The 19548-nt window shown below is 42.5% G+C and overlaps 2 protein-coding genes across 17 annotated transcripts in view; both read left to right on the top strand.

Annotated features, from left to right (window-relative positions):
- The window catches only part of LOC118422843 (serine protease 23-like), a 51174-nt gene extending 36149 nt beyond the window's left edge, over window positions 1-15025 (top strand). For 5 of the 14 annotated variants that reach the window (XM_035830642.1, XM_035830650.1, XM_035830644.1 and 2 more), the window contains 6 exons: window positions 10402-11046; window positions 11395-11559; window positions 12210-12302; window positions 12510-12656; window positions 12870-13015; window positions 13238-15025. In XM_035830642.1, the coding sequence (XP_035686535.1) occupies window positions 10457-11046; window positions 11395-11559; window positions 12210-12302; window positions 12510-12656; window positions 12870-13015; window positions 13238-13368 (1272 nt within the window). In that variant the 5' untranslated portion in view covers window positions 10402-10456 and the 3' untranslated portion in view covers window positions 13369-15025. Of the gene's footprint in view, window positions 1-2765; window positions 2911-4922; window positions 4946-10395; window positions 11047-11394; window positions 11560-12209; window positions 12303-12509; window positions 12657-12869; window positions 13016-13237 lie in introns of those variants that run through there. The other 9 variants (XM_035830641.1, XM_035830643.1, XM_035830645.1 and 6 more) reach the window with 5 other exon arrangements.
- A 1260-nt stretch (window positions 15026-16285) lies between these two features.
- Window positions 16286-19548, top strand: part of LOC118423268 (Golgi-associated PDZ and coiled-coil motif-containing protein-like) — a 14910-nt gene continuing 11647 nt past the window's right edge. For 2 of the 3 annotated variants that reach the window (XM_035831351.1, XM_035831350.1), the window contains exon 1: window positions 16286-16511. In XM_035831351.1, the coding sequence (XP_035687244.1) occupies window positions 16296-16511 (216 nt within the window). In that variant the 5' untranslated portion in view covers window positions 16286-16295. The remainder of the gene's footprint in view (window positions 16512-19548) is intronic. The other variant, XM_035831352.1, reaches the window with a different exon arrangement.

The raw sequence follows: 19548 nt of genomic DNA, 5'->3' as shown, positions 1-19548 counted from the left end.
TCGAGCGCCGCAGGCGCGAGACTCACGCCAAAGGCGTGAGCTACCTAGGGGGGTCCGGGGGCATGCTCCCCCGGAAAAATTGAAATTTTGACCCTCTGAAACGCCATTTTCTGCATTTTGACGGGCAAAAAACGCTTGCGAAGTTTAATGAAATTTCTATTAAAAGACAAGGCTTTTGCGTAAGTCTTTGAGGCCAACTCCCTCGACATATTTTCACCATGTCCGACACCAAAGGCGTCGCAATGGAGGTCCGGGGAAATTTTGAAATCTGGACCCTCTGAAAAGCCATTTCCTGCACTTTTTGGAGCAAGTTTTGCTCATAGACTCACTAAGATTGACTGAAATGTCTATCATGGAAAAATGCAAATCAGTCATACCTTTGAAAAAAAATCTTGGACATGAAAAAGTGGACCTTCCAGCCTGAAAAAGCGGACCTTTTGAGCATGTGGGGGGGTTCTTCCGAACCCCCCGAACCCCCCCTGGCTACGGGCATGCGGTGTGTCCACTCAGTTGTTCACACCAAATACGGGACGTCGCTTTGAGGGTTCACCTGACTACCTGCTTGTGGTACATAGTCAGCGAAATATAAAGATCTTTGCAGATTGTGTCTTTAACGTTATACATCATCGCCCAAATGTCGAGCGGTTTGGTCCAGAACCATCGCTTTTATTTGTAGCTAGTCGCATAGGAAAGCTTCCGAGTTCAACTTGCTTCACATATTTGCTACATACAACCTTACAGAGGATGTAGATATGTTATAGCATGGCCCTGTGACATAGGAGATTCCATTTCAAAGGAATCGCCTTTTTTTCAAAGAAAGCCCATGAAAAAGTCCATTGGTGTGCTTGACTTTCGACAGAAGGATTTCTCTTGAAGAGACGGTATCGCATCCGGGAGAGAATTACGTAACTTCGCACTACCTCATCCAACGGGCATGTATGGTATTTACAAGGCGAGAAGTCTAACGTTAAGATCCGTCGGCATCAGGTAATGTTCTGGCCATAACAAGAAGCGCATATGGCGTCAGTACAGGTTGGGACGGTAACTCTGCAAGTCTGGCGAGCTTCACTGTCTAGTGCGCTAAAGACGACTTCAGCCGATCCGTATCACCAGTTTCTACAGTTTCCAGTGTTACCATTTGTGGTCTGGAAATACAGCCTTCGGGTCGGATGGATAGTCAATAGTCAATGAACTACATGACTGTCATAATGAATATATTTCAAACATTTTTTTTCCATTTTAGGTATCTTATCAGCAGTTGGGTAGGTGGATGCGGGTTGGTTGGTCAGACGGGTGTTACTTGGTAAGTCATCGGATGGAGTGGGTCGGTTAGTGTTAGTGGTTGGCGAATACAGTACATTTGTACTGAATTACTATTTAGGTTAAGTATTTGCCCTCATGGGAACTTCTGAACACCCTCTAGCAGCCTACTTTGGAACTACAGATTACAAGTACTATGTGGGCAGGGAATAATGTCCGCTTTCGTTGTTCCACAGTGCTATAACAGTTGCTCTTTGTCCATATGTACCCAGGCCCGGTCTCTTCTCATTGTATATGAATTTTTCCCATCGACATATTTGGAATTCTTCCCAGTTCGCCGTACTTTGCGTGCATGTACGGGCAGACTCGAGCTCGCTCTCCACGTGTTTGCAATGTTCTTAGCTACATCTCGTCTGTGTTGAACTTGTCATTTACGATGTTGAACTTGTAATTTGTGTCTCATCACTAATGTCTATTCCGTACACAGTTCGGCTGTCCTTATTTGACCCGTTGGTTGTGTCTCTTCATTTCTTCTAAAATCTCAATTTTCCTGATTTTCAAACATCATTTTCATAACAGTTGATGGCAAAACAACAGTTAGTATCGAAAACACGGGTCGCTTACATATGTGTCTGTACAATCGTAACACACCATTGTTAACAGATTAATAAGTAATAAACATCTGCGTATCTTCCAGATCTTTTTGCTCGGCTAGTTCCCTCTTCCCTATTCTGACTGACACCTGGCATCAAAGTCCGCTACATGCTCTGTTTATACCTCTGCTGAAAGACCAGGAAATGTTTGCCTCTGGAAGCAAGCTTACCCCCAGCATTTCCCAGATTCCCGAATCCTGACGCTGCTTTCTTTACTCCACACTTGTTGACTCTCCCATTAGCAACTCCTGACTAACTTTCTCCTAAAATAAACCGCTATGACGTCACCAAGTGTAGCTAGCAAGAGGGATCGTTTCATACATTCTTGCATGGTTTTCAAGCGAACCATTACAAGACGTGCAGCACTTTTAACTTTAGTATGCTCCCTCCCCGTTGGGTCTGAGATTACACAGCCAATAACATTTCGTGTAGTGAGGGCAGGGTGAAGGTAGAGGTCAAAAGACCATCGATCTAACAAATGAAGACAAAGGTTCTATTTTGTACACAAAGCTGCTCTAATTAGTGAAACCTTAGTCTGAAAAAAAGGTGTCACAGTCACAACATGACACTAATAATTAACTCCTCAGCTGCGACCCTTGTGACATTGAGCATTCTGGGTTACAGTGCGGCATGGATTAAAAAGCATTGAAAAAGCAAATACTGCATTTCACTACGAAATGCTAAACGGCAAGAATTTCACTGGTTTAAAAATGCATTTATGTCCCTCGTATTTGCAAAATAACTCGCTAGAATCAACTTCATGTGTAATATCAAAGGCGACTTTGTTTGGAAACGTAATGCGGACTTATGCGACCAGCCCCAAGGAGTTGACAGTACCCCGCCTATTTTGAGTAGTAATCAGAGATCTGTGCAGAAATGCTCAGTGGGTAGGAATGGAAACAACAGTAACAGGTTCTGAAGGGATGCGTGCCATACTGGACTTGTGACGGACATGAAGAAGTCTTGAACTTCTAGAAGAACCAAAGAAAAGGAGCAGGTGAAATATTGTATATCTTGTGTCTTTAAGTGGTTCTGCAGATTTCAAAACAGTGTGGTTGCTTGAATCTAGTGGCTACAGTGATAATACTGTTTCCTTTGTGGTATTGACGGACGCAGACATAGAATGTGGTCTTCGGCTAAGGTTACCTAGGGTTTCTTCTATTTTTTTATGATATCTTGGTCGAAAGTCGAAATTGTTTCTAGTTATGACCAAGAACTGGTAGAAACAATCAAGTAGGAGATGAATATCATGAATATTGTGGAACAGGCGCTTTGTGACATATTTCAACAGCTAGCAGTTGCCGTATGTTGAAAGACGGCAATGTGGAAAATATAAGAGCGCCGTGTGAAACCCGGTTTACTTTGCTGGTAGTCGGGGACGGACGCATGTACTATTTGTAGAACATGTCTCTCAGTCCTTACACGTTCAAGTGGTGGATTAGGAAAGGAGGTCAGAGAATGGATTACTGGTCTAACATGTTAGAAGGGTGGTGTAATGGTAGCTGGCTGGCGGAAATACCAAGACGAGCCTCGTTCACCATATTTTGCTTGCTGAGCATAAGAGTGCTGTCGCGACCAGAAACAGTCCAACGATATAAAAAAAGGGCAGTAGAGCCGACTATGGGCGACAGAGTGGTATTGCATGAATGGACGTCATGACGTCATGTGTATGGCGTCCCAAATACTTCCACTTTTGCCCTGTAGTTATGGTCTTTGAAGGCCAAACCAAGACGAGTGGGAATTTTAAGATAAATGTCCTTGCACTAGATTCTTCTTCCTGTGGTTCGCCACACAGACAGGGTCGTCTGATTCAGCTCTGAGTCTTTTAATACCTGTGATCAGAGACCTGTGATATTATAAAAGGTTGGAAAGTAAGGAAGGAATCCTTGAAATTCATGCTTGAGCTCAGTTACATTTGAGTGAAAAGAGTTATCTTATCTACTACTAATACATTGCTGCCACTGTGCGACCGTGGTGCCAGTGTGGTTACAAAACAAGACAACAGTGCCTATTTGTAAACCAGTATCAAGTGACTTCAGCACTGCACGCTGTGTACTGTCGTGTTTTCTTAGTTTGTTCTTATGTTTATTTCGATTTTATGCTCAGATAAACGGTTCTTATGTAGACATTGTATTCGGTTTTTAAACGAAGCAATCTGATTTTATATACACTCGAATCGATCAATGAAATTATAAATAAATGTCACAATCTTTTTTTGAAACTGTGTTTATTTTGTCAGATTCCAATTACAGAATTTAATTGTGTGAAACTGTTTCAGAACCTGTTCTTGTTGAAGTAATACAACAAAGAGCTCCAGTTATATTTCACTAAGATGTCGTTCTATCAGACAACTGTCGCCTGCTGAAACCGAAGACCCCATATCTCCCTCACTATATTGCCCGGTTAGGCAGAAAATGTTTGAATTCCTGTAGTTAGTCCGTGTTTCTGTGCTTGTTTAGGACAGAAATAACCATGGTTCGTAAATATGCTGAACACAGGCGCGAGTCAGTGCAAGGGTCTTTGGGCGGCAAACTTTGGGAGTCCTTTCTGTAATTCAATTTTTACCAGTCAACATCCACACCCTACCCTAACTGTTACTCTCTTTTCCAATGATCACGATGCTGTGGACCTCTGCTATAAATGTCATTAATAAAAAATGAAGCCACCATTGGTATCGCGACTGTCAACGCAGAATGTTTAAAAAAGAAAAGAAAGGACTGTCTTACACCGGTAACAAAACAAGTGCAGGATGGTTATGATATTCTACAGCCCACCCCTGATTGAAACCGTTTTAATGGAATATCCCAAAACGTCCATCACCGCCCACAAGCGACTGCCTGCACCCACAGTCCGACGGAAGGAAATTACATTTGGCAAGAGGGAAGTTCATTGTCGACATGCAATGGAAGCCAGGTGACACGATATACGTGTGTGGGCTAAACACCGCCCTTTTCAGCTTGAACAAAAGCCTGCGAGTTTCTAGACTTAGAGTCAGACGCTAGTCATCAATAGGCAGAGGTTGGACCGAACTGGTAGGTTGATGATAGATGTTCTCATGTTTAGCCTTTGCAGTCTAGGCTTATTTGTAGTTATCTGATATGATAGACGATTTAACATCAGAATCGTATTGTACTTAACTACTCGCTTTTGAGCATGAACGCTTATTGAGATTGTTTCGCATTGTTGAGCACAGGAATCCATGTAAGCTAAAGTCATTTCAAGGTATGTGAATTTGATTAACTCACTATACAGGCATTGTTTATATTATCGAGTGCAGTGTCCAAGTAGGTAAAGTATGTTTTCTTAAAAGCCTTAGAATTGGCGTCCTATAAGAGATTGTACATCTGCTTATGTAATGTTAACTTAACCAACAGCAAAACATAAGAGCGTAACGCAAGCGACGAATTGTGATGTTAGTTAGACATGATTTACAGGAGAAAACATTACCTGTCGTACGTACGCGGACGTCTTTTTATGCGTCTAAAAAGGCACGTAGGCCTGCCATTTTCGAATTTATGGTAGTGCCGTACGTTATTTCCGTGATAGACAAACTACGGCCCAGTGGGAGGTCTGCTAGTCATGTACTGGCCATGGAGTAGTTTTGTCACAATCATTATGATGACCAAAAATTGAAAACGCCTTTGTCCACTCGATATTCTCATATATGAGTTTCCGCCCATAAAAACAAACTTAGAGCCAAATTGGCATTAACGACAGGCTCAAGACACAGGGTGCCGTGAACTTGGCCATGCCTGATTGTTATCTTCCAAACCCCCGAGGTTCCATCACTATTCCACATGCTGTGGTCGCCCATCATAGACAAAACAGATTCAAACAGATTTCGAATGCACACAAATGAGAGATGGAGAAGTCACAATGTATAGAGCAATGTAGCAAAACCAAAGGAGGTTATCTAAAGCATTTTTCGACGCATTTTCGATATATGTTATTCTTGTATGAGGCTGGCTTTTACTTGTTTCAGCAGATGTCTTACAAGGCCCAAGATGTGTCACAAGTCCTTTATCGGCTGGGCCTTAACCCGTAGGCGACGCCAACCTCCCAGGATGTCTTAAGACATGTAAGACCCGACACGAGTCATGTCTCAAGTCACGATTGAAGGACAGGGTAGCACTGATGTTTGATAAGTTGACTTATATGGGGCAGGGGGTGGAGAAGAACTTGAATGATTATTGTGATTTGGCTAGGTCAAGTCAAGCATGACTAAAAGGGCCAAAGGAAGCTAATAAGGCATAAAGTTTTGTAGGAACACCTACAGCGTGTGAGATGTCTGTCAGCGACGCATGGGTGTGCCGACACAAAGGTCACGTACTGATGCGGTCAAAGTTCTGGTTCTGATGCGGTCGAGGAAATGTTTGAGAGGTGAAGTTACATGCACTTGACTGGGAAATGTCAGACGGTGGTTGTTTGACTTTTTGCGATGGTTCAGCAGAACACGATGTGCCTTTCATGCAGCAGAATAACTGACGAAAGTCTTATAGTTTGTCTTTGAGTCTGTAAGTTCGAAGTCTGTTTACCCTTTGTCATGATGATAAGTTTACCGTCTAAGATATGAAAACTTTTTGGCATTTAAGATTTATGATAAAAGATCAAATGCCATTACCTGTATCGGAGAACGTTATAAAGTGCACTCTATCATGTGCCAAGCGATTCTATCGAGCTTTCGCTTTCTGTTTGGTCAGAGCTCACAAAACAGATGTAGAAAGCCTGACAAAACGCTAGTCTCTACCAGACTCCCGCCTGGCCGAACAGTAAAAGGGGACTTTGGCCAAGTTCGGAATAAAAGCATAGTTGGGGTTGATTGGTCAAGGGGTGAACAGACCGGCCGGCGCTGGATAGACTACAAAAGACTGACTGAAATCCCATGGCAACTTGTTTGTCCCTATTTGGACAAATTCATCTCTTTTTCATCCAGCTGACTCGTCTGCTTGGACACTAATAAAACGCCTCAAAGGGCGTCAAAACAAGCCTAAGTACTAGTCTAACCTCTGCTTGGAGAATATACAATGACAGCTGAAACGAAAGGATAGAAAGTGGAGGTACTCTCCAAGCAGAGGTATATGCCGTCTTTTTGGGAGGCTGATTTCCCCACCAACCTCTGCAAGGAGAGTAGGTGGAGGACCACTGCTGTCATCACACACGAGTCAACATGTGGACGTATCGACATGTTAGGTCTGACACACGGAACACGGGTCCTGTCGGAGGGGTATGCCAAGAACCCGCCCGCTGGTCTGAACCGTTCCGTAACAACCAGAGACGTTTCGCAGATGGTGAATGAGTCATGGCAATGTGACCACCTTCGGGAATAACTCTTGTTGAAACTGGCAATATACATGTAATGACTCAGATGTTTTTGAATGTCAGAGACACCGTTCGGAAATATGGCATTAGTTGTTGTCAGATATTGTGACATGTTGACGTAACATTTTGCCTTTCTCTTATCATAGATTGTTGTGAAGTTGTGAGGTGTTCGCATAAGAAGTCTTCAGGTTTTATAAGAACTGCACAGTCCCTAATTTGGGTCAAGGTCAGCAGGCCTTGCGTCAAGGTGAAGTAGGCTGCCCGCGCCGATGAATTAGTCGGGTGACGAGAAAACATCGTAAAACATCGCCACATTTTGTGTTATAACTATACTGTTTCTGTGGGACTGTTATATGGAGCAGATACTTTCTTGATAGTTGTCATTGATTGCTTCTTCAATTGTATACTGCCACTATATGAAGGGACGCCCATAGCATCCTTTAGGGCAGAACAAATCTTCGTCGGTGGACGTCGGAGTATTTCCTCGGAGTTATGTCCTCCTCGTCCGGAATTTTCGGCCAACGACCCGACAGACAAATCTAAACGAGCAAAGACCACTGACGTCAGGTTGTCAAGTCACGTTCTTAGACAACCAACCTAACAAAAAATCTAAGGTCTACTGTATGTGCATGTCTTTGAGGTAACTACTTGCGCGGCTTTAAGTTGACGACGTACCCGTTGTAACAAGACGAAATCTAGCCCCTGTCAGATATTGCACCCGGGTACAGTATGATTCGATCTGTTACACCGGCCAATAGACGGAGTATCTAATCATACAATGTAGCAAACGCAAGGTCAAGTGATTCTTAGACGTCACGATGACGCAGGAACCACGATACATACGCACATGTCATCAAACTGAATCATATATAACATCTTAGGAATCGACTGAAAGATAACAGACAGACAAGGACACTTATGAGATAAAAGGCCGCCCTTGGGAAGAAATGACGAAAATTGTAAACATAGCTAACCAAGAGTATCTCATTACAGCGACAGAATAAGACAGGTTTGGGTTCTATACCGTTAAAAGCACTTATGACAAGGTAGACTCTGGCTGTCCGCCAGAAGTTAAGACTGTAACAGGTCACTAAGACATGGGCAACCGCCAAGGTCACACAGGTCAAACCACAAGCCACGGCGTGCTAGCTATCCCAGGAACGTAAATGGAGGGGAATGTAGTGAGATAAGGGGGGGTTGAAGGTGTTCTACATCATTCCAAATGTCAGTGACCACAATGTTACGTTAAAGTATGTTGAGCTTTGATAGGGGTGTTTCATAAGGATAGTATGTTGATCATTCAACTCAACAAGAGCAAAAAGGTTCGATTTCTTCACAAAAAAGACTGACGTAGCTAGCTCCCATAGGATGTAAAGACAGAAATCATAGAAAAGAGAGAAGAGAGAAATTTGGGAAAGTGCAATCGTTTGTTTCCCGGATTTTGGGGTCACTGTATCTGTCACAGTCATGAATCATGAAGGTTATTATCAGATACATGTACTACAATATATGCCTTCAGATGACTGAAAGACACTGTGCCTCCATGAACACATAGATCCTTGTGTCTGTCTTGCTGTTTGCTCGCTGGCGCGTCTTGTCTCTCCCAGAAACAACAGTCTGTATCCACACAGTCTTCTGCGCTGCGCTCTGCACTAAGAGCTCTTTGTATGACCCACTCTGAAGACTACAGTAGTTGGTAACAAGTCAACCTTTGGTGTTTAGTCGGAGTCTACCTTCCTGTCTACTGTTTATATACTGTAAACCTAAGCGTACGTTTGCGAAAGTCTATTAACTGTATAATGTTCTGGGTGTAATGTATACTAGATGGACTGAATCAGTTCTTTTACTTGTTACCCAGTATCTTGTGAAAAGTACATAGACGCTTTTGACAACCCACCAACGTATCAGTCTACAATTTGATGAAATAAAATAGTCGCGTGGTCATATTTTCGTGCATTGTTTGGTGTAAACAATCAGTGCAATGATCGTAACGTATCCATGCCTCACATTGCATGACCACGGGAAGAGCCTGACCACTTTTATACATGTGATGAAGTTACTAATGAAATGCTCAGGTAACGTATGAATGTGGTTACGTAAACCCAGCTGTTCTGTTGTACAATGAAGCCTGTATCCCGCCTGTTATCGTCTAACCTATTAGGGATTACGGGTCAGAGGAGGAGGCAAAGAACGCACTAATCACTCTGAGGCCCTGTCAGTGTCCACATCTAAAGTTCACGGGTACGCCATTATGCGATACTCCTTCTTCACTTAGTCATGTTATGGCAATGATGCTGATTGGCAGTGACGAATAAGGTGTCTGACACGTTTACTGACCCTTAGTACTTAAGCTGCTAATTGTTATCTTAAGAACATAGACCTTTTGTACAGAACATGCCCAAGTGTAGACAAAGAGTCTTGAAACGTCTTGCCACACTCGATTGATGAATGAACAGTTGTGTAATCGAGTGATAAGTTTTTGTCTGAAAGTGGCGTCACAGAGACAGGCAAGGTTAGAGATAAAGATACGCGACTCAGTAAGTGCGTAACTGTATCATCAAACTACTTGCTTTGTTATATGTTTCAGTGAAAAGGGCAACGCAACAGTTTTCCTAACATTTGTTCAGAGAACTTTGCCCTTGCAGTGCTTTGCATGTGGTCGAGGGATGTTGGCATTTCAAATAAAATCTAGAATTTGACGAAAAAAGAGAGTGATTCATTGAATATCTAACGGACGTAGATGAATCGTAAGGTTAAAGCTGGATGTATTTTCAAATGGATAGACCGTTGCACATTGAGACAACTGAGAATCCTTGTTCCTGACGCACCAGGTATCCATTCTCACGGCTAGAAGGTAACTCCATTGACCCTACATCACCTCGACTTGCCCTGACATTTCAACGTCTTACCCCGATCCTTTGAAGATTTGTTAATGATCTGGGATGTTTGTTGCAAGCTGGCACAGGGCGCACTTGGGTAGGATTTTCTTCTTTCAGCAGACCTGTCCCCCGGTATAGTGACAGAGCCGGTGACAATCACAGTCTCGAATTTATCTCAAATGCCACACTGTGTTTGGTAAAGAATCATTCTCTTTGCTCCTTTCCAGTCGATCAAAAGGGAGATATTACTTCTGGACAATGATCTCAACCTTATTTTTATTCAGTTTCAGGTCAGCTTGACATCTTACCGAGTGGAGTGACCGTCGTCTCCGGGCGCCAGTAAGGATGTGGCCGAGACCGAGACCGTGGTTAGCTGCGCTGCTCTACCTGTGGGTCCATCTGGCATGCTGCAACGAGCACAAAACCGACGCGAACAGACCAGCAGAAGAACACATTCCGCGTGAGCTCAGGGCTTGGACATGGGCGAATGCCCCCCTACCGGACCTTGTCACAGAGGATGTTTCAGAGGTTGTGGAAACGGACTTTTCAGGGGAGGTAGAGGAGGAACATAACACGTCATGTGGACCAGACTGCGAGAAGGCCCTCCCCACACCCTCTCTCAGCGACTTCAACGACTACCTGTCGTATGAGACACTGTTTGAGAACGGGACCAGTGTGTTCACCAGGGTGAGCTGGAGTGAAGTACCCGAAGCGGAGAAAGAGATCCGGAGAGAGGTGGCAGAGATGGTCGTGAAAACGAAGAGAAGGAAACGGCAAATATTCGGTGTGGACACGAGGTTTAACATCCTTGGTGAGCAGTTCCTGACGAACTTCCCATTCAGCGCGGTGGTGAAGCTGTCTACGGGATGCACAGGTGTCCTCATCTCGGACAAACACGTGCTGACGGCCGCGCACTGCATACACAACGGGAAAAGGTACGTCATTCTCTCATCTCTGTTTGTTGTCTCGGCTAGCTGTGCACTTGGTTCGCACTCACAGCTACTCTCCAGGCAGAGGACAGGCTCCGGCTATTTTTTTTTTTTTTTACATTTTTGTTTTTTACATTTTTGTTAGTCGTTTTATCGGGTTTTCTAGGCCGGCGCACGTCAAGAAACATAACAAAATACTAGTAGAAAGCCCGATGAAAACGACTAAAAAAACGTCAAAAACGGCCGGAGCCTGGCCTCTGCTTGGAGAGTAACACATAGCCTGATCACTGAGATTTGGTATCCTCGCAAAAGGCAGCAAGTCGTACCAACTTCTCCCTCCCTTCCTGTACGTAGATACGTAAAGGGACGAAAGTCCATGAAGATCGGCTTCATCGTGTCGCAGCCCTATAACGAGACTATGCGCGTGCACCGCGACTCCGAGTGGAGATGGATCAAGGCCAAGAAGACGCAGATTCCCGCCGCCTGGAAGAAGATCCGCAACAGGGAAAAGGCCGTCATGTGAGTTCCCACGCCTTCAGTTATGACGTCATTTTCAGACGATAGATGCTGTTCCGCCAACAGTCATGTGCTCGTGTAAATGTTGTTGCTGCATCTCCCTGCTGCTAATATTCATGTCTCATCCCTATAGCATCGCCAACATCCTGCATTGTCTCTTGTTGCGCTGTCTTTACGCATTGTTTCACTCTGTACATATTGTGCATTATTCTTGTTTTTGCTACGCGCTGTCTTGGTCATTTTACCAGGGTTTGGTCCTTGCTAATTGTGCTTTCTTATGGAAGACGACTTAGTATTTATATATTCATGTGAACTCTGAAAATCCCGACAACAGAGCCGCTTAGGCCGGCAATGCTGCAATGATTGTTGTAGAGCCTAAAATTTTATGTTTGTTGAAAAAAAGGCTAACACAAACATAAACTAGTAGCTTACTAGAACATGTATATGCCATTACCAGCTTGAGATAACCGGCTGGAACAGACCTTAGCAACTCGGACCAAACCTTGGACTTCCATATTGCTTTATATGTTGCTTCCACGTTGCCAACTTCGCAATTTTACCATCCATTCTCCCACCCTCCCGCACTCTCCCCATCCCTGCATGCCTCTGTCCTTCCTTCCATCCATCCATGCGTCCATCCATCCATCCGCCAGCCCCGACTCTCCGAAGACAAAGAAACGAAAGACCAAAAGCCGCAGCCGTCGTGAGGTGGACGAAGAAGATAATCCGGAAATTGAGGCCGTCAAGTAAGTGAGCTCCCCTGGCGGACACGGATGTTCATGCATTTCATTTTTATACAGGAGTGTGTGTTGCAAATCTGACCATTAAAACTAGCATATCACTGCTGACATCGCAATGTCTTTGTTTTGTGCTAAAATCCCTAACAAACAAACATATTAATACATCATCAAACAACCGTAAACATGTCCCTCCCTTTACCTTTACACCTACAGGTACGACTATGCGGTAGTAGAGCTGAAGGAATCCACCGATCGGCCTTTCATGGACATCGGCGTCAGCTCTGCAGTTAACACGGCGCCCGGTAGGCGGATCCACTTTACGGGATTCGACAACGACCAGGAGGACAGGCTGCTTTACAGGTGAGGACAAGTGATGAATTCGAAGCAGTCGAATTAATGTCCAAGCAAACAAATAAACATTAAATAAACATTAAATAAACTCTAGCAAAGGTAGAATCCAGCGGCGAGTTACAGCGATGTCTATGCCCATAGGAAAGTTGTACTAACATTTGACTAACGGAGTCTGACCTTATAGCTTGGATACTGACGACAACCGTCTTTCGACTCGTATAGGTACTGCAGTGTCCTGGAGAACACAGCCGACGTCCTGTACCAACATTGTGACGCTCAGCCCGGCACTTCCGGTGCAGGCATCTACATCCGGAACTGGGACAACTCAACTGAGAAATGGGAACGGAAGATCATCGGTGTATTTTCAGGTCTGCAGTTCTGTCAAATTATGTGCTTTTATCTTTCCTCTCGACAATGGTGTCATTCCTTAAGTTCTGCCACAGCCTTGCTCTTACGGTGCCCCAACGATATGACTAACGAAGAATTGTCGGGAGTGCATTTGTATGTAAATCCCATACTACTTGGATCGCCCTTGAGGCGTTGCCAAAAATGTGCCGGTTTACATTCATTATTACTGTTTTCTTTCTCAGGTCATCAGTGGGTTAACCAAGACGGTGCACCACGTGACTACAATGTGGGTACGCGCATTACGCCTCTGAAGTTCGCGCAGATCTGCTTCTGGACCAAAGGCGACTACAACCTCTGCCGGGAGGGGTACTAGCGTGTCACATGATCCGGCACTCCAGCGAAACACCTCAAAAACACAAATCCTGGATACTACTAGTATGTTTTTAGTGGAGTCAGCTGCTGAAAATAAACATTTTCTGGTGCTTTAGTCAGATGATAACACGCTGTGGTCTACACGGAGGATCAAGCGTTCATGGTTTCCTCACGCGCTGACGGACCTTGGTATAGTACATGTGCTACACCGACTGATATCGATAGGCAGTGTGGACATCGCCTAGCGCAGAATCAGATCCACATCGGGACTTTTCCCATGCTTCTATTCAGACTCTCTTAGTACAAACGTTGAAAGGCGTGTTTCTTTTCGCTTAAGTTTGTTTATTGATAAAATCTAGGGCCCTCAAAACTACATCTTTCAACAACAGTTAGGACTTTTGTTGGCCAACATCATGAGACGTCACAGTGTAGGCGGATGTACAGTACTTACTACATCATATGTACACCTATCGGAAATTGTTCATCCACTAGCTGTAGCAATGAGAATGTGCTACAAGGACGGGGGTTTTCTCAGCATCAGTCGACGCGACGCTCGGTTCTTGAAGTGGTTGCCACCACATCTGTCACCCTCGTATCGTGTTGTCTGGGACCAGGCGGATGCACCGGCACGGCGGTGAGACGCAACTAAGCAAGGGCAAGCAAGAAGCTTGGGTTTCTTTAATCAAGCTACGTCTAAAGTGATGAAGTAAACAATATAACGTTACTTTGTACCGCATTCACGTCAAAAGACCTGCGTCTTAAGTACAAATGTACATGATTTTTTCTTTCTCAATTCTGTACACCGTTCGTTAACCTCCTTGATAAGACGTATATTTTGTGATGTGGCAAACCGTGGCATCCTCGCTTCTATGCATGTATATCGGGCGAGGTGGGTTTCACATATTTAAGCGACAAATCTTATACATGTATAATGTTATCGAAATTCGATAGACGGTGATATTATAGTGGTGGCTTAAAATGTTTTGGTTTGTCTTTGTCTTATTTTGCTAACGTTTTGAGCTGAATAGATGTGTACATCGGAGTCCGTCTTTTAGACTTCTGTAAATAACGTTATGACCTTAGTTGATTAGGTAGAAATGTTACAATCGTGACGTCGTGTGTTGTGATATTGGTGTAAAAGGAAACATAATGTGTTAATCCAGTGGACTGTAATAACAATGACTGTGAGTCCATTTAAAATATATTTAAATCTGTGTCATGTTTTCTTGTGATTATTGGCAAGTTCTTACGCATAGGAGTGCCTGCAGGATACATGTAATGTAGTTCCTACGCACACAGTGTCCCAAACACTAAGCTTTGCTGTTGGCTTTTCCATGGTAACTTAAATTTAAATTCGGTCAACAGTGGAAGGAAAATCTAAGTAATAAGTGTTTATTTTCGCTCACTTTTTTGTTACAATGACAATTTGGTTTCGTTGTCGATAACAATACTATAATTTTAGAGCCAGAAGTGATGACGGTGTACTGAAGATGGAAACAGGAGACACAGATGATATTCTCAGACAAAACCATCTCTATGTGAGGCGTTATTCTTCTGTTGTAAATAAAGAAAACCATGTCAGTCATTCGCTCGGTTGGATGCAATGTTTTTCTTATTTGTTTCTGTCCTTTTTAGAATAAAGATAACTCTAAAACGTCTGTCATTATCATTATTGAACTAAATATCGACTGATGATATATTGTTGATTGATCGAGATTTGGAATATATATACTAGTATGCCTTGCGATCAATAAAAGAACTTTCTGGGGACACATTTGACAATAGTTGTTATTTGAAGGCTCTTACGAAATGCATAGATACGTGGATCTGAAAGTTATCGCTTTTAAGCTATTGCTTTAAAAAAAAAATGAAGTTGTTTTCAACATTCATCTGTATGGTAATAGCCAGTGGAAACAATTTTAGCTCTTGGAAACGTCCCGTAAGACATAAGACAGAGAGCATCCTGTAAAATCATTGACAGCGAATTGTTGGAGCGCCTTCAAACGACTACCACGAAAATGACAGGCCGCACCTTCTCGTAACCACACTTCGCGAGAGTTCGTATTTCTTACGAGACTTCCGCGTTGGCAGTGAAGACAAGCAAACATAAAGTATACTATCACGAACCACGACTATACGATAACTACAAAGATATTTCCATTTTCTTTTTGAATAGAAGATATGTTTCAAATGAAGTGCAACATTTTGCAAATGTTGTAATAAGCTGAAATGGTTTCAAAGGGTGTTTAGCGTGTAGAAGCGCTCTCACCTTCTTTTCTACAACTTCAGCTCCTTAGGGTCCCCTGGGGGCTTCCGAGTACCTTTTAACTGTGATGCCCAATGTGTTGAAGCAAGGGGATTTATCTGCCGGTATATAAACATCATTAGGGAGTCATTGGTTGATGTGAAAAAGATGACAAAATTCAATAGCAAATGCTACACTCAAACAGATACATGCAGAATCATATGGAGAAGAAAAAAACGAAGTTATTTGATTCTATCTGAACTTTATGCGTCTATTGTTCTTTAACAAAAAATAAAGCAAAACACTGATTGTGTAAAAACCTTCTCATCCGTTTCTGTTCAGTTTTTTTCCTGTGGGAGGCTGAGCTTTTATCAAGCGAAGCTTTCTTACTCTTAGCAACTGATATATATTAAAGTTGTGAAAAACATTAAACAAAACAATAGTAGTCAATAACTTTGGTTTCTGCAAATCATCTACTAGTATCATGTTGATTTGGATCCTATGCATCAAAACATATTACTAAAAGAAATTGTTAATGGACTTTTTTTTAGCTTGACTGGGTCACGGTGTATCAGACTTGATCAGACATACTCCACCTAGCACATGTACAGTAGCACGAGCGCTGGGTTGGGGCCTTGGGTATACGAAAATTCTTGAAAACCCCTTACACAACCTCATTCAAAATGGCGGCAGCGGCGACGATGTTCCGATGGCTGGAGCTTTTGGAGAAGGAGTTCGACAAGGCGTTCGTGGACCTGGACCTGCTCCTGGGCGAGGTGGACCCGGACCAGTGCGAGCTAACCTTCGAGGGGCGGCAGAAGATGACGGCATTGAGCTCGGCCTTCGCCCAGCTGTGCCACAAGGCGCAGACAATCTTCCAAGTCAACGCCAAACTTGAGGTTAGTCTAGTCCTTCAGATTTGGTCTCCGTTTTGTCGTGGGCCGGTGCAGCTCGCACCAACCCTGTGCTCGTTTTTCTTATCGACAGTTAAACACGTTTGTGTGAAGTGAACGATTCTGGAAATAATTACACGCATACACTAATAACACCGATCGCGATCGTCGAAGATTTTATGATAATTTATGATGATATTTTTGAGGTGTCTTGACCATTCTCAGCTGTAGCACGGACAAGTACCGTGGGCAGGGAGCGATGTCCTCACGAATTATATCCTCAACGAAGGGAGCTTTTCTAATGATCTTCGTACAAAAATATACCACAACAGATAGATAAGCAAATCATAGTACATGACCATAGGCTGTTTGTATAGGACGGACGTGCTTGATTGACATTCAAGCAAGCGATGTGGCATACTGGATATGAAATGGTCAAAATTTTGTGAAATATGAAAATGCAACAGTGATATTTCGTTGTGTTATTTTCCATATCATCTACAACAAACACAGCTGTAATTGAAAAAAATGGATGTGATGATCTTCGAAATATTACTACGGTACAGGTGTAAATTTACAGCCCTTCCAGGTGTGCACACCTGTAACAGCAGGTGCCAGGAACAGGGCTGCACCTGTGTCTCATCTTTCCTTCTTGTGTGTATCACTGCTTTGCAATTATCTGGAGAAATTAAAGTTAATAAAATCTTTAAAATATCAAATGTTGCTTATTCAAAGCACTATGCACAATCCACCTACACAGCACATAGACTGTAGTTGTGATTTTGTACACCTATTTAATATTTTTATCGAGTATTTCGGGACAAACACATCTTCAATAACCATGAATTGACCAAAAGCATGATTATTCATTTAGTCAGATTGAGTATTCACCTGTCAGAAAGTTGAAAGCCTTATGTTCATGTTTTTGTGGATAAAATAAGATATTACAAATCCATTATGCCAGGCATACCTCCAGATACAATCTAAGCCTGATTAAGCGACCATTAAGTGCCTTATGGCTTTTTGATTTTTGTCGACCGGCTGGCAATCGCAGACAGAGATCTTCTGTATTAACTATTATGGTAATTTATACATGTACGTGTGCACTGTTATGTGTTATGTGATGAATGAGTGTGTTTCTGATAGAATAGACAGAAACTGGCAGACGATGATAAAGCTCTTGGCTTTGTACTCTGCTGTTAAGTGTTTTACATTCGGTTGCATTTATCATGACATAAAATTTTAAGAAGTATGAACCATTTAGTACTGTACTTCAGATAAATGTCCTGAGAAACTTGGTAGAGATGCTCACCACAATTAAGTTGTTACAGTTACATAACATTTAACCTTGCCTCTGCTAAGGTAACATTTTGGCACCACATTTGTGTTGGTTATGGGATATGCAGCAGTGACAAGGTTAATAGGTGGAGAGTAACTGGTGTTTTGATATTGGCATTTTTTTGGCAATGTTATCCCAAAAGACTGATCATATGAATCCCTGAAAATCTTGCCAATTTAATATCATGGGTAAAACATTTGGACACAACATAGAAAGTGCTATAGCTAAAAGTAAAACTGAATGAAGATGTTAGGAGACATCGGACAAGGTTAAAACGTTCTCCTTTTCTGACGTCTGATAAGCACTTCATTGCACCTTGAGCAATCTTACAGCTGCAGCCTTTTATCATAAAGGTTGGTGCAGTATGATTGCTGTAGGCCCAGAGGGCTCTAGTATGTAACTTGGTAAGTGGAAAGTCTTGTCATGGGAGGGGCAACCTTCACAGAACACATTAACATTACCTTCACTTGCATTCACTCTCCTTTACTGCCACATGGGGTATTTTGAACGAAGACTCTCAACTACTTATTCTTGTGTATTATTAATATGGACATATGCATCTAGTCTTTGAAAACATACTTTGCTAAAATAGAGCAATACCAATTTGGTTCTCATTCCAGAACCTTTCAAATTTGTAATTGACTCTGCCAAATAAGAACAGGCGCATTCTTGTCAAATTTCAGAGAGAATTATCCAGATGACTTAAAAGCAAAAACTGTTAATAGAACAGACAGTCTGGTTTTGGTATGTTTTTAGAATACAGATTTGAATCCAATTGTTGAAGGATTATAGAGCTTTCAGAATCCAGCAAGATTTCCCTCATGGCGGAAATAATCAACTGTCGTAATTAAATTTCTAAATATGTAGGGTTGGAGATTGATTGGCTATTTGGTCTCCCATATATCTAATAAGGTAACCAGCCTTGTGTCTTACTACAGTATACTGTAAATGCCTTTAACTTCACAGTGATTGTAATTTTGTGATAAGCAGAAAATGGGGTGTTTACAGTGGTTTGGAGTTTGTGATAGTGCTATAGTTACATGGTGTACAGTAGTTGACACATTGGTGGTTTTGAGCTCACAATGAAGGGGTCACTGTAACTTAGTGTAAGAACTGTGAACATGAAAATGTGGCAAAAATTTGAAGTATTACAGTATTTGCACTAAATAGGCACTTTGAGTGATCCGTGTACATAACGTGTATGGTCACCCCGTACATGGGATTGGACAGGAATCACAAACCATCACTGTCACTACTTAATCCATATTTCCTTACAGGTAGTGTCTAAAAATAGCACACCATGAATACAGTATTTGAAACTCATGACTGAGCTAGACTGAAAGCTTTTATACTACTTAGGTTTAGTTTTACATCCTGTAGTTTCTGTGAAGGTTATGTAAGTGTAAGTATGCTAAAAGCAGGGTATGATGTGCTCAAAACTGAAAGCAGTTTTTCAACTCTGGTGTCAGGTAGTGCTAGTAGTTTAACATGTTCTGACGTAGGTACTGTAATTCATGTAATTCTCTCAGAGTTTCATGTTCGCAGTTTTGACAATGACCACAAATATTTTTTACCATTACTTTACAGCTTGTGACTATAGCGCTACTTTTAGTGGAGCAAAAAACTATGTCGAAACTCTATTTTGTCCTCACGTAAAATTAAAGGTATTTACTTAACAGTACTGTTTTGTAGCCTGACTAAATC

Source organism: Branchiostoma floridae, chromosome 9 (assembly GCF_000003815.2).
Source record: "Branchiostoma floridae strain S238N-H82 chromosome 9, Bfl_VNyyK, whole genome shotgun sequence".
In the NCBI taxonomy this organism is placed as follows: domain Eukaryota; kingdom Metazoa; phylum Chordata; class Leptocardii; order Amphioxiformes; family Branchiostomatidae; genus Branchiostoma; species Branchiostoma floridae.
This window is presented reverse-complemented; position numbering and strand designations above follow the sequence as displayed.